The sequence below is a fragment of the Pteropus medius genome, unplaced genomic scaffold (genome assembly GCF_902729225.1).
Source record: "Pteropus medius unplaced genomic scaffold, Ma_sr-lr_union100, whole genome shotgun sequence".
Classification (NCBI taxonomy): Eukaryota; Metazoa; Chordata; class Mammalia; order Chiroptera; family Pteropodidae; genus Pteropus; species Pteropus medius.
The window spans coordinates 1,518,114-1,541,296 of NW_024352790.1; the positions used below are offsets into that span (position 1 = coordinate 1,518,114).

The 23,183-nt window shown below is 35.6% G+C and overlaps 1 protein-coding gene and 1 non-coding gene across 3 annotated transcripts in view; both read left to right on the top strand.

Moving 5' to 3' along the window:
* AKAP7 (A-kinase anchoring protein 7) overlaps positions 1 to 7,487 on the top strand; it is a 105,753-nt gene extending 98,266 nt beyond the window's left edge. The window contains exon 8 of one of the 2 annotated variants that reach the window (XM_039849931.1): positions 5,474 to 6,562. In XM_039849931.1, coding sequence (XP_039705865.1) covers positions 5,474 to 5,670 — 197 coding nt within the window. In that variant the 3' untranslated portion in view covers positions 5,671 to 6,562. Of the gene's footprint in view, positions 1 to 5,473 lie in introns of both variants that reach the window. The other variant, XM_039849930.1, reaches the window with a different exon arrangement.
* LOC120592347 (small nucleolar RNA U13) lies at positions 392 to 495 on the top strand. The gene has a single exon (XR_005650103.1). It is a non-coding gene; the product is annotated as a small nucleolar RNA U13 (small nucleolar RNA).
* Positions 7,488 to 23,183: the final 15,696 nt, after the last annotated feature.

Sequence of the window (23,183 nt, forward strand, 5' to 3'; positions counted from 1 at the left end):
TGGTTTTACTATTTTTTCAAGGATTGATTGACTATATTTGTGCGGGTCTATTTCTGGGCTCTCTATTCTGTTCCAGTGAGATATGTGTCTATTCTTCGGCCAGCACCACTGTCTTGATTACTATAGCTTTATAGTTAGTCTTGAAGTAGGCTTATGTAAATCTTTCAGCTTTGTTCTTCTTCAGTGTTGTCTTGGCCATTATGATTTGGGGTTTTTTTTGCCTCTCCATATAAACTTTAGAATCAGTTTATTGATATTCACAAACTAGTTTGCTGGGATTTTGATTGGAACAAGTGAGAACTTTTAATGTGGTTACACTTTCTCCTTTTGTCTTACCTGGCATTGTAATGAAGATTGTTTTGGTTCTCTTTTAAAAAATATTAGCGCTGTGATTCTTTTGTAGTTTGTAAGCTTGATGATTGGGTGGTCACACTTTTGTGTGAGATGTGCCTCCCTTAAACCTCATTATGACATTGGCACATTAGCCATCTGGCATAAAAATATATATATTAGTGTGATTTACTACTGTCAGGACATATAGGCACCTAGATAATGGTAGTGGGTTGGGGATGGTGATGATTTCTAGAGCCCTTCATGTGATACCAATTTACTAATTTTTGATTAGCTCACACATTAGTACAGTCGAACCACATTAATGTTGATCCTAAATTATCCTTGTAGGTAGAAAATATTCTTGCTACCACAAAAGAGTTCGCTTATTTTCTTTTTCTTTCTTTCTTTCTTTCTTTCTTTCTTTCTTTTCTTTTCTTTCTTTTCTTTCTTTCTTTTGCTCTTTTCTTTCTTTCTTTCTTTTCTTTCTTTCTTTTTCTTTTCTTTCTTTCTTTCTTTTTCTTTCTTTCTTTCTTTCTTTTTCTTTCTTTCTTTTTCTTTCTTTCCTTTTCTTTTCTTTCTTTTCTTTCTTTTCTTTCCTTTCTTTTTTCTACCACAAAAATAAATATTATCCCTATGCTGTGCTGATATCAGAGATCTCAGGTTAAATATAAACAAAAATAGAATCATTGATAATACCATAAATTAATGATATTTCAGCTCTTAAGAAAGTAGAATTGCTTGGTTAAAGTTTGTTGGAAAGTTTAAGTCTGTTCTTTTAGGGACAGTATGGGTTAGTGGGCGTAACAGAATTTTTTGCTACCTTTCTTCTATATTTTTAGTATTCTCCTAAGAAATGGATCAGAGATATTCTGGAGAGAGTCTAAAATAACAGTGTTGAAGATAAAGGATAATCTGTCATTTTAAGTAGACATGATATTAAGTAACCCAAGTAGACCAAGAAAGAATGTTTTTATCAAGAATTTATTGCATACATTGGGAATATTTCTATGTTTACTTTTGTTGGAATATCAAAAGATAGTCTATGTACCTTGCACTGGCATATTGAACTGCCATCGTTAACTAGGCTTCAAGTAAAATGAATGTAGTCATGTATCTTAGAGGTCACTGTGGGAGACAGATACCTTTATTTAATTCGTAAGCAGGAGAAAAATGCCATATAACTTAAGATGCTTCTTTTTAATTAAGCTGAATTAAATTTGCTAAAGGTGGGACACACTGGAATGAAGATATACATTCCTTGAATTGCTGCATTTTTGCTGGGCTCTGTGATGAGCCTTCTGATAGGTTCTTTCCTAGGCTAACCTTGATAGTCTGAGGATGCTTTGTGTCAAATCATTAGGTTAAGCAGGGATCCAGGACAAATCTGGAATATTTTATTTGTAAATCTATTCTTTTGGTTGATTGGTTAGTTTGTTATTGTAGATAGTTAATATTTGTCTCATAGGCTGGATATTTTGGCATACTGACCTAGATTATCAGGTAAAGTGGATGGAGATTTTTTATGTGGATATTTGGATTATTCTGGGATCCTCTGCTCTTGAATTAAATTTAATATTAAATCTAAATTTTGGCCATTGTATGCTATTCTTATAGGAAGATAAGAACTTTTAAAAATGTTGTTACTGCCTGCAAGGACTTTAAGATAACAGGGTTGTTTTTGAGTCTAATTCCAAAATGAATAATTCACTTGACTGACAAATATTTGTTGAGCCCTTATTAGGTTCAGTAAACTGTTCTGTACAATAGAAGAATAGGAACTAACTGAGAAGCCTAGGACATGGTTTTTGTAATTACGACTGTGTCTTATTAGAGCAGATAGTGAATTAGTAGTTGTCGAATAAGCATATTAATAAATAATGCTCACAATTTGTAAAGAAATTAAGAAAGGAAAACTAGTGGGACTTTTTTTTTCCTCTGCTGTATCCCGCATAGGTTAGAATAGCCACGTATATAGTAGTTCCTAAGTACATACTTGAATGAATGACCAAATGACCATCTACTATACATGCAGTGAGACTTATTGGAATTGAGTGGAAGCTCATCACTTCTAGCTGGTTAGTCAGGGAAGGCTTCATGGAGTAGGTGGAATTTTAAATGGGCAGAAGAAGGAGGGCTGCCTAGAAATAGGAAATGGTATGGAGGCTCCTGAGGAGATGTTGGAAGCTGAGTGGAAGTTCTGCAGTGGTGGGCAATCACCAAAAGTAAATTTTGGAAAGCCTTGGAAATTTAAATTTTCCTGTAGAAACAATGGCAAATAATAGGGACATTTTAGAAATACTAAAATAGAGGAGTTATACCAGATACATCGAAGAAGGGAGAAATTGTGAAGAGCAGATGATTAAGTGGGTTGGCAAGGGAAAGGAAGGAGTCAAAGATGGTGGCAGTCTTGTTTTGATCTTGGTTGACTTGGATGATAGTAAAAAATAAACAGAAATAGAAGGGTCAGAAGAAAAAATTGATGTTTTATGAGATGATTCTTGTGTTTTAAATTTTTTAATGTTTGAAGTAACAGGGACACTTCATTATGGACCCAGAGAAAACACATATCATTTGACCTGAGAGGCATCTTGGAAACTGAGTTGGAATTAGACTCAAAAACAACCCTGTTATCTTACTGGAGTTAATGTGGTGTATCACATTGATTGATTTGCATATGTTGAACCATCCTTGCATCCCAGGGATAATTTTTACATGATCATAGTGTACGAGCCTCTTAACGTGCTGTTGAATTTGGTTTGCTAGTATTTTGTTGAGAATTTTTGCATCTAAATTTGAGAGGGTATTGGCCTGGAGTTTCCTTTTTTGTAGTGTTCTTATATGGCTTTGGTATCAGGGTAATGATGACCTCATAAAATGAGTTTGGAAGTGTTCTCTCCTCTTCATTTTTTGGATAGAATTTGAAAAGAATTGGCATTAATCCTTCTTTAAATGTTTGTAAAATTCACCCATGAAGCTATCTTGTCCTGGACTTTTCTTTGTTGGGATGTTTTTGATGATTGATTCAATCTTACTTGTTATTGGTCTGTTCAGATTTTCTATTTCTTCATTATTAAGACTTAAAAGGTTGTATATTTTTAGGAATTTATCCATTTCTTCTAGGTTGTCTAATTTATTGGCATTTAATTTTTCTTAGTAGTCTCTTATGTTCCTTTGTATTTCTGTGGGTCAGTTGTAATATCTCCTCTTTCATTTGTAATTTTATTTTTTTGAGTCCTCTCTGTCTTTTTTCTTGGCAATTCTTGCTAAAGGTTTGTCAATTTTGCTTACCTTTCTCAAAAAAACTTAGTTTCATTGATCTTTTTTATTGTTTTTCTATTCTCTATCTCATTTATTTCTGCTCTGATATTTATCTTTGTTACCTTTTTCCTGTTAATTTTGAGCTTAGCTCTCATTTTCTAGTTCATGGAAATGTAAACTTAAGTTGTTAACTTGAGATCTTTTTCTTTTTTATTAAAGTATAGTTGACACACAATATATTAGTTTCATAAGTACAACATAGTGATTTGACATTTATATACCTTATGATATGATCACCATGATGTCTAGTAACTGTAGTACAAAGTTATTACAATATTATTGACTATATTCCTCTTTTTTCTTAATGTAGGCACTATTGCTCTAAACTTTCCTCTTAGTACTGCTTTTGCTGTATCTCATAAGCTTTGTTATGTTGTGTTTCCATTTTTGTTGATTACAAGATATTTCTGGATTTCCCTTTTGATTTCATCTTTAACTCATTAGTTGTTTAGGAGTGTGTTGTTTAATTTCCACATACTTGTGAATTTTCCAGTTTTCATTTCATTGATGTGTAGTTTCATACTGTTGGGGTCAGAAAAGATGGTATAATTTCAGTCTTTTAAAAAATTTGCTGAGACTTGTTTTGTGACCTAACATTTGATCTGTCCTGTTCTATATGCACTTGAAAAGAATATGTACTCCGGTGCTGTTGGATAGAGTATTTTGATACATCTGTTAGGTTCATTTGGTCTCAAATATAATTCAAGTCCAGTGTTTCCTTATTGATTTCCTATCTGGACGATCTATCCATTCTTGAAAGCGGAGTATTGAAGTCCCCTACTATTATTATATTGTTGTCTATCACTTCCTTGAGGTCTGTTAGTATAATATATTTAGGTGCTGAGATGTCTTTGCCTCCTGTCATCTGCCTTCCTGTGACTACAACTCAATGGAAGGAGATGAGGGACTGAATGGACATGAGTGGTGAGCTCCCTTGTGCTTTTACCCAGTTAATGGAGACAAGGAAGAGAGCAAGTAGGAAATGTGTAGCATGAGAATAGATGAGAACCAGCCCTTTTACAGTAAAATGAAAGATAGAATAATCAAACCTTGATCATCACTAGCATGGAAGCAAAATATTAACATCTAATAATTTACTAACATAAGTCTAACTCTTTTCCTCCTTGAAGAGCTTCCTATTTTTTAAATTGCAGTGATAGCACTGCATATTATTAAATATTAACATCTAGTAATTTACTCACATAAGCCTGTTTTTCTCCTTGAAGAGTTTCCTGTTTTTTAAATTGCAGTGATAGCACTGAGATTTAAAAGAATATTAGCATTACAAGCTTATATTAAACCAGTTCCTGGAATAACTGCCTTTATCTTCAAGGGAGTGTTGAGAGTTTATTAACAACTAACCTATAGGCCAAACATTTTAAAATTAGTGATCCTAAGTAGTTAGCTGATAGGGAAATCTTGACTACCTGGTATTTGGTAGTGGAGAAGGAGAAGCAGACACCGATCTAGTGGGCGCATTTACATCTGAGGCTCCAGGTAATGGGCACATGGACTTTAATAGTAGCAATTGGCCTTGGATAAAAGAAAAACAAAAATTCTGTGTAGAAATAGGAAACTTTCGGTGCTCTAGATAGGGTATTTCTAGATTGGGTCTTAAAAACTACTTCTCAATCTGAAGTCTTCAGGAATTGGCAGTCTCCTGCTTCTGCAAATACCAAATGAAAAGCCAAGCCAGTGTTCTTGAATTTACAGATTCAGTGTACCAGATAGACACTTACTCTTGTAACTAACTGGCCCCTGCATGCTGAGTTTCTATGGTAATATGATCTCAGTGACCTCTCTTCTCTATTGTGGAATGTAGGTGATAAGAATGGAGGTGAGCCTGATGATGCTGAACTGGTAAGGCTCAGTAAGAGGCTGGTGGAGAACGCAGTGCTCAAGGCTGTCCAGCAGTATCTGGAAGAAACACAGAACAAAAACAAGCCAGGGGATGGGAACTCTGTGAAAACTGAAGAGGCTGATAGGAATGGCACTGACAGTGACAACAACAGGAAATGAGACCCAAATACAGGCAGGCCCCACTGCTCCGTGAGAAGCATCTCTTCTCCCCTCTGCTGAGTCAGTGGACTAATTTGCAGTGTGCTGTTTAAGTGTCTCTTGTCCAATCTATGGAGATTACCTAATACTTTCATGATTGATGTGTTTACATTTCTGAAACACAACAGAAGAGAAATGGAGTGCCGGGACTCGCAGAAATTAATTTATGAATGAAGAATGGCCCAGGTTTCACTTGCCCTCAGCCACGACCAAGGGAGAGGGAACTTTGGGTTATGGCTCATGGATTCAAATTAAAGGCTATGGAAGGGGCCTTGCCATAATTGGAATACTGCCATTAATATTGCTTAGCAGGGCATCTGACTACTTTATCTGAGGCCAAAACAGAAACACAGCTAACAAGTGCTAAGTTTAAAATAATCACTGTTGAAATTATTATTCATGTAGTTAGCACATAATATTTCATGTCTGTCCCATGTATGCTGTGGCTATGCAGTGATCTTTATTTACAGTTAATTTGTTTCAGGTAAATTATATATTTTTGGTGAAATGCAATCTTTTCTATAATATGTGGGCAACATTTTAAAGGTTTTTTTAAGCCCTCTTTTGATAGACAGTGTGCCATATTTAATGTTTTTCATTGGCATTTGTACGTAAACTGGATTATAAATTTTTTTTCTGTAGGCAAGAGACCTATTGGAATCCAGGACTTAATTAATGAAGCTTTGCATCGAGAAAGGATGGGTCTGAAGTCCAAAGTGAAACAGATAAAAGAACTTTTACTAAAACCTGAAACTCAGGCCAGAATTAGGAGGGAGCTATTTGAAGGACGATCCATTAACAGCAGTAATCAAGGAAACGATGTTGATTTCAGTGCAACTTTGACGTAAACTCTGTGTTGCTGTCATGGTACCCTAGTTTATGAACTCTTTTCAGCTTATTAAGTAGCTCTTTGGTAAATACCAAAAAGTCTTCTGATAGTGTCTCACAACAGAAAACCAACATTTGGTAAGGAATTAACAACTTCTTGCCAAAGAAAACTGATTTCTGCCCTGTTATTTTTTAACCTAAATTGTGTTTTGGAATGTTTGTTTATATTATCGAGTTATTTTATATAAAGGACTTATCGATTAGCTGTTGTAAAATGTTCATGGAGTTCTCGCAGATAAAATATACAGACTGTGAAAAATCATTTACAGACAAAAAATATAGTATTTTAAGAGTCACTTGCTTCCTGTTGACATGATTTTCGTTGTTATATTAATTAAAAGAATTATTGTCTACATGTGTCTTTATCTAGTGTTACTTTTAATGGGAATTTGAATGTTAATTGAACACTAGTACTTGAATCAACATTTATAAGTGTAATTATTGCAATCTGTAGTTAAAAATGTTTTATAATATCCATACATATTATTTTTCAGTGATCAAACTGTTTGCTTTTTAATTTCTTAATGAATAAATGTTTGGGGTTTTTATTTTCTACTTTTCTGAAGATAAGCCCAGGTCTTAACTGTATCCCTTATAATCTGAATTTGTTTGCACTGGTTCATTTTTAAAGAAAATTCTCAAAAAATTTCCTCTTATGTGATAATCATTGGTAACAGCTTTTTCTATGACCATTGTGAAATTGCTGGTACTAAGAGATCATGATGGAGGAGGAAGTTATTGGAGATTAAATATGTAATCATTTCAAAAATAAAATCCATTTTATTCATGGATTTTAGCTATTTTTTCACTGGGTAGATTATAGTACATTTATTTATAAATGAGTTTTTGCATTTTCATGCTTCTTAATAAATGTATTGTTTTCCCTTGTTGCATCGTCGTCTTTTTTCTCACTCTTGGAAGTTGTTGGATCCGTGTTGGTATAATGAAGTCATAAACAGTAGCAGTGATGTTTCACTCTTTCCTCACCTTGCTGTTTTTATCTTTCATGCTAAAATAGCACAGTCATCAGAGCATCTTCAACTTTAGACTTTTAAATCGCTTCAAATTAGTCAGCTTCACAGAGAGTTAACAACAGAACATTAAATGTAAAGAAAATCTAAATGGCTTCTCATAAACTTCTAATAATGTGTCACTAAAGTAACAGTAGCAAAGATGAAAGGAGCGGATCCAAGGAACTGGGAGCTGCTTACCATGAAATGCCTTTCAGTGGAAGAGAGCTTTACTGTTTGTAAGGTAGGAAGCAGAGATATTTGGGGGCTTGCCTTGTTTTTCAAATGAAAAATCAAACTCAAGAAGGTTGAGAGCTTTATCCAAGCCACATTGCTGTTAGGGAACTGGACCTGAACTATAACCCAGGTCTCCATCTCAAAGTTCCAGTTATTTTCTCTGTCCCATAATCTAAGTTAACAATATTTCAGGAGAGAGAGCACATCTCAGCATATATTTACAAATATCTTTTTCCTCAAGGAGCTCTTCCAATCTTTCCAATATGAAAGGCTAAAATAGTGTTTTTTGTTTGTTTGTTTTGTTTTTTTTTTTTTTGCAATCTAGCTTTATGTGTCTTCCTGTTACTTTAGCTAAGAATCATAGCTTCCATTTGTTAAATAGTTGGCTGTGTGCCAGGTCATTTAGGCATGTTATTACATTTCTTCCCATTAACGATCCTGTTAGGAAGTTGCTAGTACCATTTTACAGAAAAGAAACTAAAAAACTGGTGTTCTAAATGGTTAAATGGCTATTTATAAAGTTAATAAAAGGTAGGTCTAAATTTAAACCTGGATCTGATCTACTTCAAAGCTATATCTTTTCCACAATGCATTTCTTTTCTCCACCAAGTATAATACATTTCAGAAGTTAAGGATGTATAACAAGAGAAAGTCACTCTCTTTGAGCCAGCTCCCTTGCAGCCCTGAAGTTCTATGAACATATATATGTGAGAGTAGTCAGCTAATGTGATGGAACTGAGAAAAAAAAAACCCAGATATCTAATTTAGGGGTTAAACATTCTAACACTTACCAATGAAATCTTCATTTATGATGGCTTGTTGCTAAGATAATGAAAAGTATACAATAAAACAGTTTCTTCATGGTTCCATTTAAAAAAAAATACATTAATTTCTAAAAATCTAAGTTTGGGATCTGAAATATTAAAATGACCTTTTCCCCATTAATCAGAGTCATAGAATAATTGCTCATTGGGTCATATAGCCAGAATATGTTGTCCTGAATCGGTGCTGTATGCTATGTAGCCTTGTCCTCTGACAGGAGGCTGCATGGTTGGGGACAGACTGTTGGTTTGGTCAAGAAGGTGGACTGTGGCTTCTAGACCTGGGTCCACCACTGATAAGTGATTTCAAGCAAACTAATTCATTTTTTTGAGCCTCAGTTCTCAATCTATTATTTGAAACATTTTGGCCAGGAAATTTCCAAGGATCTTAGACTCTCAGCTGACTACCCATGTATGAAGCCTTCTTGATTGGGTCATTCTAAGTGCATCTGTTGTCAATAAGAGGCTTGGAATTCTAGGAGACTTTACATTCTGTTTCACTTGTGTTGGTTGTCACTTTCACATAGGGAAACCCCCGCAGCACATACTCATAACCAGATTCCAACATTTCAGTCATTGGAAAAATAGTAGATCCTATATGAATATTTTAAGGGATGTTAAAAAGCAGTATTTTTGACGGGAGAACAAGATTCAGCTTTGAACTTGGTCACATTTTATAGAATCTTAGATTATTATTGAATGAATCTTCTCAGTCTAGACTAACTATATGCCTTTGAGATAAACTAGATTTATATTTAGAGCATACTTAAGATTCATACTATTCTATCCAGAACTGCAAATGTGCCAGTCATTCCAGCAACCAAATGTTCCCATAGGAGGTAACTGAAGCAGTTTTAACTTCATATTCCAGACGTAATTTCGGACATATGGCCAATAAGATATGCCTGCACCTCTGTAGTCGATCGCAGATACATAAACCAACTACCACATTATGTAACAAATTAAGAATTTATTTTAATTATCAATAATTGCACCTTGGATAAACCTCATTGGCTATGATACTGCCACTATGCAAAGCTAAGGGTACAAGGGGTCAAATATTTGGTGACAGAAGGAAATCTAACTGGATGGTGAACACACAATGCAGTATATATATGACCGACTATTGAATTGTACACTTTAAACCTTGGATTTTGTTAATCAATGTCACCCCCAATAATTTTTAATAAAATTTTATTTCATTATATAATTAAAGACAACAAACTTATAGTATCTCCAAACATAAATTAATGAATGGATAATCTATCATCATGCATTTTGTTTTTATATCTTTCAAATGTCATCTCCTATAATATTATCTTGAACAAATTGTAGATGCACTCCTGAGTTCTAATTTTTCCAGGCAGAGAGAATTCATATAGAAAAGAAATAAACCCGGTGTACTTAAAAAAACAGTTTCCAAGTCCACATGTGAATTCGATAGCACTCATGCTAACAAGACAAACACCTGGATTATTTCATTCATAGTAAAAATATTAGAGCAATTAGAGCACTCTGAGTCAGTGAATTTAAAATTCCGACACTATCTACAGCACTTCTTTCCTGGATCACTGTTTTGGGGATAATATGGTATGTTTATAAGGTAATTTGAGAGCTAAAGGAAGATGTTATCATCTCTAGTGTAATATGCTCAAAATTACTTATTTGCATCCATTAAATGTAACTGATAAACTCAGGCACTTTAGGATTTTAAAATATAAACTGCAATATTTATTCCTCTACATATCCCATCATTAGTCACTTATTAGAAGGCCGTGAAATTCTGTTGTAGCATCGAAGATAGGAAAAATAAAACAAATTAATTCATTGTTTCCTGTAAACTTATGTTGCTTTTGCTTTAGTGGTTCAAATGATTTCTGAAAAGCCACTGTTCTATGATACTGCCTTATATATTTATGTGTTATATTCTTTGACCTATCTGGTTGCAGTCCTGTCAAGCAGTTATATGGCATATAGGTTGCTCTTAAGTAACCATATAGCAAATAGGTACAACCTTTCAGGTTATTCCCTACACTTCCTACCAAAAAACACATGGCACAATGTCATCATGATTATGTCTTTGAACCAAAGTACACTGTACTTTCTTTGGTTATTTTTAAAACTACATATATGATATCTTACCCATAATTTAAAAAAAATTTACATAAGAGCTCATAGGGGATATATAAAGTAGGAGGTGAGAGGACAAAGAGATAAAAGTCATATAGCTAGACAGGTATCACAATGTCGAGAAAGGAAACAATTGATAGGTATGCACCAATCCAAAAAATATATGGTATTTAAGGTAGATGAAATGTAATGATTATGCAACAGTATGGGGGAAACCAAGTATATCTTTTTAAGATTCTGGAAGACAAAGTTGGAATCTATTTTTATCAGTCCATACTTGAGAAGTGTCTTTATGGAGGGGAATGTGATGATAACTTTTAATGATTTCCTGGACATTTGTCATACTTAGTGACTGCACAGCATCTTTTTGAACACCCTTCCTGTGTTTGGGGGACTTCCTACCATGTGAGCTTTGCTTATCCATGGTATAGATCCCGAGGTAGAGACTAGGAACTCATTTCTCAGCCTTCTTTGTCACTGGGGTTCAGACATGTGACCTGAGCCCCACCAAATAAGGAAGAGACCCTGCATAGAATCAATTTATTCTGGCAAGGATGACAGTCGTGACAAAAATGCTCTCTGGGGATGCCATATCCTCTGTAGATAGTACACACTGGCAGAGGGTAGTGTCAACAAGGTTCCCCTGGAGCAAGGGCAGTGCAGTGAGGCGTTTTTCTTGTTGCTCAGCCGCCGGGCCTGATCAGACCTTCTGAGGATTCTGAGCTAGTGCCTGGCCTTTACTATAAAGTTGCTTTGCCACTTAAACTGGCTAAAGTTCATTCGTGTTGTTTACAACTAAAAATCCTGACTAATACAAGCTACCCTCTACTAAGTCAGTCTTTCAACAGGGCATGATTGGCGTTTTGAATCGGACACTTCTCTGTAGTATGGGATTGTCCTGTGCATTGTAGGAAGTTACCACTCCTGTTCCGGGCCACTAAATACCAGTAACAGATTCCAGTGATTGCAATGACTCAATATGCCCCCCACATTTCCCAAATCCCTTCCAGATGTAGCCAACATAACTCCCAGGTGGGGAGCACACTGTTAGTGTTCTCTTAGTGCATAAAAGAGTTTAAAATGCTCCTTCTTGTGCTCATTGTTATAGCGTAAAGAGAACATGCTCACTGAGGCGTTATAGACACTCTGTCAGATACCTGGATGGAAACAGGAAAACAAAACCACCTGCATATTTATGTGATATGGGTCAAAACACCTAGTTAGTACACATGAAAAATGGCTGAAAAGATCCATTGCAATGGTAGCGATGTCTTGTTGAAACAATTTTTTTGTTTATAGGATTCTCTGGGCAGACTTAGAAGTTGACAAGAGAAGGTGACCTCCAAATTCTAAAACAATCTGACATATTAATGTATGATTATTAGGTAAATAATAACAAGGCTATTTCTTGTTCATTTCATAAAAACATTAAATATTTTACATCATATGCTTAAGATAAAATGTTTATAATAAACATAGAAATGTTTTAATGTAAGAAATATTAGAGATATGTTAGAAATAGAGAAATGTTTTAATATAGGAAAAATGTTTTTTCTGAGAGGCATAGTAAAAAGGAAGAGCCGTTCCTTTAAGGCGCTACTGAAACCTGGAGAAAGGTGGCTGCCTGAGTTGACACAAGGAAATACAGAGAAAAACTCAGTGGAGCATTTAAATCAAAGGGATGTGATAAATAGACAAAAGAAAATGAGTACATCACATGAACTATAGATAGTGGAGGATTTATGCACCAAAAAGTTCGGAGTCTCTGATGCAGGGGACAAATGGAGTCTGCGTGATGGACAAGGACAACATAGCATGGGATGGAGGGCAGACTGGGAGGAGATAAGAATACACTCTCCTCAAGGATAAAGTGCAAATGTTAAACACTAAGGGCCAGTTATAGAAGGTGTCCAGAGATCCTTAGTGAGAGACTCTAAAATTATCCTGGTGAAGGAGAAGATTACTCACATGGAATAAAGTTTAAAGAGATGGGGAAACAAAAACAAAGCTGTATTTGGATAATATCACAGGTCCTGTTTTTTCAACAAACTGGTCTCAGCAAGATAACTGAGCAAATTAGGCTCCCATTGCCTCTGCCCAGGTGAGATAAGAGCCTCAAACCTGGGCAAAGGGAGGGGAGGGAAGAGAGTTGGATTCAAAGGAAGGGTGTGTGCAGGATCATGTTCTCCACACCGCCCCAGTCTTGCTCCAGTTGGAATGATGCTAGGACCCTTACCCCTTTTGAGTCTGGGGAATCTGAGAGTAGAGCAAGTCTTTGTCCCATTTCTGATGGAAGTGCCAGAGAGGTGGCCAGCCTAAGATAGAAGTGACCCTTTGCTGCTGTCCTGGAGGTCATCTGCAAGTGTAGAAGGGTGATGAGGTTTGTTTGGGCTTGAGGAGACAGACGCGAGCCCATGCCCCACCGCCTGATGAGTTTTCTGAGGACTCAGTGCCATGAGGAGTATCTTAATTTCAGAATGAGCAAAAAACATTGTTCACAGAAGAAAATATACCTTGGCCAAAATTATATATCATATTCAAAGATACAAAGTTCACTAATAAAGAAAATAAGCTAAAACAGTAATGAGGTACCTTTTTTAAACCTATCAGAGAATAAAGATTTAAGTAAAGATTTAAAAGTTTGATAATATATGAACTTGGTGAGGTCGTATGAATCAGGAACTCCTGCATCCTTTAGATAGGCATATAAATAGATACATATTTTGGGAGGTTAATTTTGTGAAATTTATGAAGATGAATAAACTAAAAGAGTTGACCCAACAATTAATTCTACTTCAAAAATTTTCTATAATATATTTGCATGTGTTTGCAAAAGTACAAGTACAAGGATATTCACTGTACCATAGCTTATGATGGCAACAACAAAGAAAACCACTGAAATTCAATCAATAAAGGTCTGATTAATAACTTACAGTACATGCCAATTATGTGGCTATTAAAAAGAATGGAGTGGATATAGTTATATATAAAGATCAGTAAGTATATTAAAATGCAAAGCATGAGATAATATGAGCAATATGCTCCTATATTTGTAAGTGTGTTTTCAGAGGAGTGTGCATGTGTGTGTAGAGCATATGCATACAGGGAAAGTTATGGAAGGATATCCAAGAAATAGTTGAAACTGCTTCCTGTGGAAAGTATGACTTAAGGTCTGGAAGAACATTGAGATTCACTTTCCATCAATGCACTCTGGGAAATGTAAGCAACTCCTAGACCAAGGGATTCAGCCAATGTCGGGGACTAGGAAACTGGAAGACAGTGTTGGAACAAGGCAGCCTTCAAGAAAAGTTCAAGGTCTCTGATATAGGGGATAAAGGGAGTCACTGTGATGGACAAGACAAACATCAGGATATGGAGGGCAAATGGGAAGGGGGAGGAATACACTCTTCTCAAGGGTAGAGATGCAAATATGTACTGTGTTAAAGCACTAAGAGCTGGTCGTAGAAAGTATTCTGAGATCCTTAGTGACAAACACACCATAAGAAGAGAATTTTTCCTCTTAAGGTTTATCTTAAGGATTTGCTATTAGTTCAGGATTTATAGGACTTGGCATGTAAATGGAAGAGATGGTATGGACACTCCTATTCCCCAAACACAGCAAAACAGAAAATGCTCACCCAGGGAGGGTTTTCAGGCAGAGGTGTTGGAAAGAGTGCGGACATCCTTGGCATCATTTTTTCTTTTTTGAACTTGAAAAACTGATTTTGTAGTTACCAGAGGGAAGAGGGGAGGGAGATAGGGATAAAAGGGGTCAAATATGTGGTGATGGAAAGACATCAAACTTTAAGCTGTGAACATGCAATGCAATGTGTATATGACTTACTGTTAAATTGTACACTTGAAACTTATTGAATTTTGTTGATCAATGTCACCGCTCCAAAAAGAAGCTGATTTTATTTTATTTTTCTCTAACTTTATTGAGCAATAATTGATAAATATAATTGTACCTATTTACAGTATAAAAATGTGGTGATTTGATACACACACTGTATAGTTGATTACCAAGATCAAAATAATTAGCACATCCATCACCTCACATAGTTAACTTTTTTTTTTTATTTTGGTGATGATGCTTAAGATAATACTCAGCAAATTTCAAGTATATGATACTATATTATGAACTATATTCACTAAGCTGTACATTAGATCCTCACAATTTATTCATCTTACGACTATATGTTTGTACCTTTTGACCTACATCTTCCCATTACCCACTTTGTCAGCTCCTAGCAACCACCATCCTATTCTCCATTTCTATGTGACTTTTAAAAGTCACATTCCACATTTAATTGATGTCATACAGTATTTGTTTTTCTGTCTGGCTCATTTCATTTAGCATAATGCTCTCCAGGTTTGTATGCCACGGCATCATTGATACCCAGTTACAGGACAAACTCCTTCTCAAAGATATGCAAATAGTAAAATTTCCTTACAATTTCTGATTATTCTTTTAAAGAAGGAAGAGTGGGGGAACAATTAAGAAAATTTGTGTGAGACATAACTTTTTGGTATATGATAGCAAAGATATGTTGTTATTTACGTTTCTTGCTAGTTATGTATCTTGCTAGTTGTGTATTTAAAAATAGTGGCCCCAAACCTAGGGAAACAAAATGAAAGGAATTGGGAAAAATGAATGCTTAACACTTAACTATTAATTACTTTAGTTTGAGTTACATTACTTAGGTAAGAGGCTTAGGAAGCTTAGGTGACATCAAAGTAACAATATGGTAATGAAACTGGAAACAATAGTGCTGTAATAATGGTCTAATGATGCTGAAGTAATCATGCTCTAATGATGCTGATTAGGACTCCAGGTGAGAAGCTAAAAATCCAGCATCATGATAGCAAGGAGAATCTTATATTTGCACACAATAGGCACTCAATTTCTAAACCAATTAAAACATTTCTATAGAGCAAAATTCACTTTTTCGGTGTGCAGTTTTATGTTTTTACACATGCGTGCATTCTTGTAATCACCATAGACAAGATACAGAATAACTTTAATATTTCTAAGAATATTTTCAAGTTGCCCTTTTGTATTCAGACCCTCCCTCTGCCCCTGGCAACCATCTATCTGTTCTCTGCTCCTATATTCTTGTCTTTTCCAACATGTCACATAAATGGAATCTTACAGTATGTACCCATTAGAGACTGAGTTCTTTCACTTATCATAATACATAGTTTCTTTTTTTAAAAAGAATGTTTATCTTTGTTTAATACATGATAAAGGAAGAAGACAGAAAAGACTCATTTACTGTAGGACTTATGTGGACAGCATCTAAATGAAATGAAGAGGTAACCAAGACACTTCTGAAACTGTTTTCCTTCATCTATAACAAGAGCTTCATCTATTTAAAACATTTGTATTCTGATTTGCCTTTTCCATTTTGGGAATGTTCCAATATACGTCCTCTAGACACGGTGGAAGAAAACTCACCTCCCTACAGACTTCCCTTGGTCTCTGCATATAGAAACATAACGATTCAGTTTTTAATTGACTTTTTTAGTTAGTTGGGCACTTGAGTTTATTCTATTGTTGGTGAGATAATCCTTAGCAGCATATTTCCTTGTTTCCTGGAAAACTGCTGGCCTTTCAAGCTTCCACAGGCTTATTCAGCACAGGCTGTGCTGCACAGAACAATTATGTGAAACACAAAATTGAGTTGGATCTATACAAGGTGAGAAGAGCCATGGCTTGTATTTTACTTCCCGAGGGGAATTTCCAGCTTCCATCAATGTGCTCCCACTTCCATTGTAAGCAGTACATTCTCTTTGCTAGTGACTTCTGCTCTTTCATATGATGGAAACCATTCTTTAAGAAGAGAATTAATATTGTGCTTTGAAATTCCCACTGAGGTGAATATATTTAGCAGATAGAAAGTTCAATACCTGCTGAGTAAATAGAAGCAGCAACTTCCATTTCCAGCTGTCCTCACACACATACACAGACACACCTTCACACTCATAAGCATTGAGGCGGGTGGGGAGAGGTAGCTTTCGGGGAACAGTCTTCGTTGCAAACTGGTTTGCTGTTGCATTTTTAATGGTATGATCTCATAAAGAAGCAAATCTGTTGTGGGATATATGTGATGGATTAGAGAATGGAGAATGGCTGTATGAAAACTCGTTTGATTTATTCAAACGATTAACATCGGGCCATTTGAATTGATCAGGTTTGCCCACAGGCTCAATTCTGTGCTTCCTAGGGTTTTCTGTAATTGCAAATCAATTTGTTTCAGTTTTAATTTTTCATTACATTTCCATGAGGCTGACTGTGTTCTCTATTTGCTTATTAAAATTTTCCTGTTTGAAATTATGAACAATTTGTGATCAAGAAGCAAAGTTTTTCAATAGCCAAGCAGAGCCTTGAAATATAATTCCTATTTATATCTAAACTGTTGTGCCGAGCAGATTGGGAAATCCTTCAGTGGTTTGTCTTTCACACTCGAGAAAGATAAAGTACTATACTAAAGACTAAAATTTGAGTAGACCATGGTCTGTACTTCATTGGGCAAATAAAATTGACTTTATGTCTTTGGGCTGGGTTACCTTCTTTTGAATTCAGAAATTTTATAATGAGGATCTTTTTAGAATTGTATAGGTTTGGCTGTCTTCCAAGCAGCAGTTAATGCTTCTCCCTTGTACTGTCATTACATTGAGCAGGCTCATATAATCATTGGCTTAATGCAGCTATCTCTCCCTCAGGTGTCTTGGAGGAATTCAATAGCAGGAACGTTTTCCTTATACACAAAGGATTTCAATAAACATCTCCGAATAAAAGCTTACATAATGAGAATTATAGTTTTACTGAGACAGTCTTATCCTGCTCTTTCTGTTATACCATAGTTAACAAATCTCATTGATCACTCTCAGGTCACAGTGCCAACATGACCCAGTCCTTGGGAGCAACCACTCATCCAGGACGAATAAATTTCAATGAATAGTCTTTCCTTCTTTCTTAGGATTTCCTCTTTTCTATATCTCACTCATTTCCTGTAGTTATTTGGATTACGTGCTTATTTATATCCTGAGGTATGCAAACTGCCTTTTTCTCTCTCATTTGTTTTTCAAGTTTGTTGACGCTAGACATCATCTTGCATATCATCATATCTTCCATAGCACCTGGCACAATGTCCTGCAAATACAAAGTGCTCAAAAGAGGGCTGTTAAGTAAGCAAATGATGAAAGAATGACTAGGTGGATGAAAACTGTGGTGATATTCCTAAAGTCACACAGAGAGACCAGAGTGAAGATAAACCAATGCTGCTCAGCTCAATAACAAAATCTTGAGATGGAAAAAGTTCCAATAAACAGTAACAAAAAAAACGAATTTAGAACTCTTGTCTAGAGCCTGTTTTGTGGATGACACCTGGCTGATTCCATATTTGGAATTACATTTCCATACAGAATTGACGTCTGATCAAGTTTTATATCAGAGCAGTCAAGAGAAATGTGCAGTAACTGCAACTACAATGTTTGTGCTGGTATCCAGCCCCAGGGGTCCATCACCGAAAAAGCATCATTGTATCTGCATATTAGAACCAACCCTGGATGGACAGCTGGGTTCTAGCTTTGACTCGGCTACCTAATATCTGTTAGACCTTAAGTAATCATTTCCACACTTTAGTATTCTTCACAGCAGACCACTAATGTTTGTGTGGAGTGTGGGTAATATTAGATGGCCTCTAGGAATTTCTAGCTCTAGGTTTTTGTTGTTGTTGTTGTTGTTGTTGTTGTTGTTTTTACCTTATATTACCATGTATAATCACTGTTCTCTTTTCAATTGCTCAAAGACCTTTTCATTTTCAGATTTCATGTGCAATTAAGGTGTGGGTTTTTAGAAATTAAAAAGTTGTGAACAAAGAAATACTGCTAGAATAATGACTCCTGCTAAAAGTGCTGCAACTTAAAATATTTGTTCAATAAATATATATTGAATGCCTGTTGTGCTAGATCCTAGGGGTTTGAGATGAACAAAATAGTTGTGCATGAAAACTTATATATTAATGATAAGCCCCCTTGTAGGAAGGACAGCAAGTATGAAATCTAGACCTGGAGAAACTGAAAGAAGCCAGTGTACTTGGAATGTGGAGAATGAGAAGGAGGATCATGTAGGGTGTGGCTGAGAGGCAGATCATTGCCTAAAAGACAAGTAAGGTGTACTCCTTCGGGCTTAGCAACACTGTCGAGCTTGAGTGAGGCCCGTTTGGAGGAGTGATGGGGTGGAGGCTACAGCAGAGTGGGTGGAGGATCATCCAGGAGATGAGGCCACAGATGTGGTGAGAATGGGCACCATTTTCAGAAAATGGGTTATGAAAAGGAAGAGGGAGAGAGAGAAATAGATGAGGAGGAAATTGTTTGATTTTCTTTTTTTCCTTTTAATGGAAAAGACAGAATGGAGAGTCAGGATGAAGGCATAGGAAAGAGAAAGGATAGGATTCTCCCTCATTAAGGGACTAGCTGAAGTAAAGATATGGAGCACACATGAAAGAACTGGCCTTAGGCACAGGTGCACACTCTTCTATTGTAAACTCTGGCCAGATTATGGGGAGGTGGATTCTGAGGTTATCCTAGTGGATCCCTGGAGAAATGGGTTCCCTAGATACCTAAATGATGGACTCACCAAACCAACTGAGAAATGCGAGATTAGGTCAGAGACCCCCTGAGCCTGTAGTACTGCAAGGGATGATGAAATATCCATGTGATAACTCTAAGAAGCGAGAATCTTTGTTAATATGGTTTGCCTTCTGCAGAACATATAATATTTTGTAAATTATTTGTCTTCACTAGTCTGGATATTAATATACTGTGGGCAGAGTTCATAGTAGGCTCTGTATTGATTATGTAGTCTCAAGCCAACAGGACTGTCAAAACTCAGGTAATTTGTAATGGTGGCCTCCAGCCCAGGAATTACAGATTTATACCTTATGATTTTCCCATTTCTACCAGATGCTCCCCTTTCTACCCAACCTCACTAATTTTCCAGGGATGTTCTTTCCTGCTACTTTTGGATATATGTCTCAGATGGGCCTTATTTGCTCATATAAGTTTAATCTCACCTTATTCTCAGATCTAACCAAGTCTGTGCTAAAATATATAAAGACCCTTCAGTGAACTGGGTGATCTTGTTTGCTATTTTAATTATAAAATGTTAGGGAGGCAGAATTTTCTTTTCAACAGTGAACCTTCTAAAAGATATCACAAGGCTTTGGCAACCTCTAGGTCTGTTTTCTATAATACTTCAGTTACTAAGACTGATGGCAGCAGGATTTCTTCAGGGACTGGGTGATGCTGAAGAACATTTCTGACCAGGCCTCAGAAGGCTTCTAAGTTCTTCCAATATTTTCTTACCTCTTTCCACTAACATCTTAAGTCATGTATGAAGTCTGGATTCTATTATATTGAGTGGAGGCTGGATAAGAAATCCTGCACCAGGCGAATAGTTAATATAATTTCTGTTACTCAGAATTCTGCTATCTGCCCAAGCTAGTTATCAATTCTCTTTTTCAAGATTTGGCATTAATAATGGAAAGAACAAATTAAGATGTCCCTCTTCTCTGAATGATTAACACTGTGTTTACCAAGGAAAGCAAATTGATTTTCCATTTCCTTTGACAATCTTCTAAATATTTTGACAACAGTTTCCTTACTAGGACGCCATAATTATGTGAATAAGTGAATTGAATTGAGTCACTAAATATATACCATGTACTATAGATTTTAACCTTAACACAGACTCAAAAGAATTAGCACTAGGACTTGGCACCACATTTAGGATTTCTTTCATGCCACCAGAAAGATTCATAGGAATCATAGTATTCTTATCACAGGATTCATAGTATTCATAAGATTATCCCAAAGAAGTAGTTTAGGAAAAGTGCAGATGACTCAGTAATGAGCTTTGGGATGGGCTGGAGGGGTATAGAGTGAATAACTTCCTCAACACGAATTTATAAGAGGTACATAAGCAAATTTTTTTTCTAGGAGTCACTTCAAATATTCATTAGGGCATTCTGAAGTTATCATTTATTTGGTGAAAGCAGTCCAGAGGCCATTAATATATCTCAGATACATGGTTATCTGATGGTCTAGCTTGATTTAAAGCCAGATTAAGGTAGAAGCAGCACAGAAGTGACCTGGGATGAATAGCTATTGAGGTTGGGTGATGTGTACAGGAGGTGGTTCATTATACTATTCTGTCTATTCCTGTCTTCTCAATTGATTCATAGAGAGATTTCAATGGCTCAATAACTTTCCTAAAATTATATACAGAATGTTTTATGTATGTTATATGATATATGTTCATTTTTTTTCCCCAGGGAGGATATCTAAAACTCTGATTAGATTCTTAGCAGTCTATTTTGCTAAAGTAAGAGCAATTGAAGTAAATAGCTTTCTTAACTTTTAGCTAGACCTTCATGAGGATTATTTCTTGTAACTGATGTTTATCATAGAAATTGGGAAATAGAGATTTCAAGGTTATGATCTGTTGCACGGATCCTGAAGTACAGACACTTGCCAAGCCATGAGGGTACTTGAAATCATTGTGATAGAAGAATTTGAGATTGAGGAATTTAAGACCTATGGGAAAACCGAGTTGCGAGAACTGAAGGTACAAATAAAACTTTGAAAGCTGTTATAATATGCTATAAAACTTATGAAAACAACATAATTGAAGCAATACATTGAATAAAGCAAGCAAAAGTGACCTTTTATGAATCTTAACAGAGTAGGTATGGTTGTTATAGAATTTATTTCTATTTACCATTTCTAACTGGAGAAACATTCGTCATCCCCCTCTGAGACACTTTCAAATTCCTTTGCTTTGCTGCTGAAAAATCTGAATTCTAAAAAGCTCTCCCTTTCTCTGCTTCCCACTGCCTAGTTTGTCTCATTGGTCCAAATGTGCAAGACGTTTTAAATTTTGTCACTAGAAGTTGTTGAGTCTCACATCCCAAGCCCACAATGTTCTGGAGAAAAATAGAATGAAAGAGCACTTAAGAATGTTTCAATAATCTTTCTTAGAAAAAACTCAGTATTAACACATACAAACCTCACATCAACCCTAAGAGATAGTACCAGAAAAATCATCTGAAACTTAGAAATAGGTGAAAGAGGTAAGTAGATGTCTTTCCAGGCTATTACTGGGTTGTAACTTTGGTTGATTTTCTATTGCCTGACAGACTATTTTACAGCTCAGTAGAGGCTTAAGTTAACTTATAGATTTGTATTGAGATACAAATAATTTCAAATGGGTTGGTGGGCTGAGGCAGGGGGTGGGGGTATGGTGATAATCCCAAAGATTACAATTCATTGCCTTCTTGAACATTAATCAATTTTATTTCTAACCCAGCAATCTTATCTAAATATTTGTTTATTAAATTACCCATAAATGACTACCTTTTCAAATGCCCTTTGGACCATTTTTAACATCTTACTGTTCTCTCATTAACTAATGAGTTAAATAAAACCTTTGACTTGTTAACTCATTTTTTTAACCACTTGAAAATCACACTCTAACACTAGGTGTATTGCATTATAACTTTTAATGGTTGTGTATTATTCTATTGTGTGGACTAAAATCAATTTACTCAAATGATTCCCCTGTTGTAGGATATTGAGTTGCTTCCAATAATTTTTCTTTTAAGAAAAAAATATATTAAATATTTTGTGGCTAAACATTTAGACTGTGTTCAATTATAACAGGACTCCAACAAAATTTGGGGGTCAAAGCTATTTACGTTTTAAAGATTTTTGGTGAACACTGCTCAGTCGCCCTCCAGAAAGTTCAACAGAATATGAGAATACCCACTTTTGATTCCTCAGATCCTTTTTTCTCTAATAATTCCCAATAAGAGTGACGCATACACATAAAACAAAAGGAGAAATTGATGAAAATGTAGAACAAAAATTTCGAGGAAAGAAAACTTAGAGTCGGGGATAATTTGATGCATTATACATTAAGGGCAGGTTTTACGATTTGAGAATCGACTGAGTAGGGTTGACAATATTTAAGTTATTTTCTAACTAATCTAACTAATATGCCTGGATGGCTGCCAGATTCTGCTCTGTGTAGAGTTAGGGCAGTGGATTACTTGCAGACAGAACCAAGTTCTTTCTTCCCTCTCTCCCTTCCCTCCTTTCTTCCTTCCCTCCTTCCTTTTCCAGAAAGCATATCTGAATGCTCTGAAAAATGTAAATGGCTAATTAAAGTCACATATTTTTGTGTCATAAAGTGTGACAATACTAGTTTCATTGTGGGAAATATTCACAATATTTATTACAAACACAACTATGGCCTTACACAAATAAATGACTCAGAGAACACCTAATTTTAAGCAATATTGTTTCCTTCATGTAACTATTA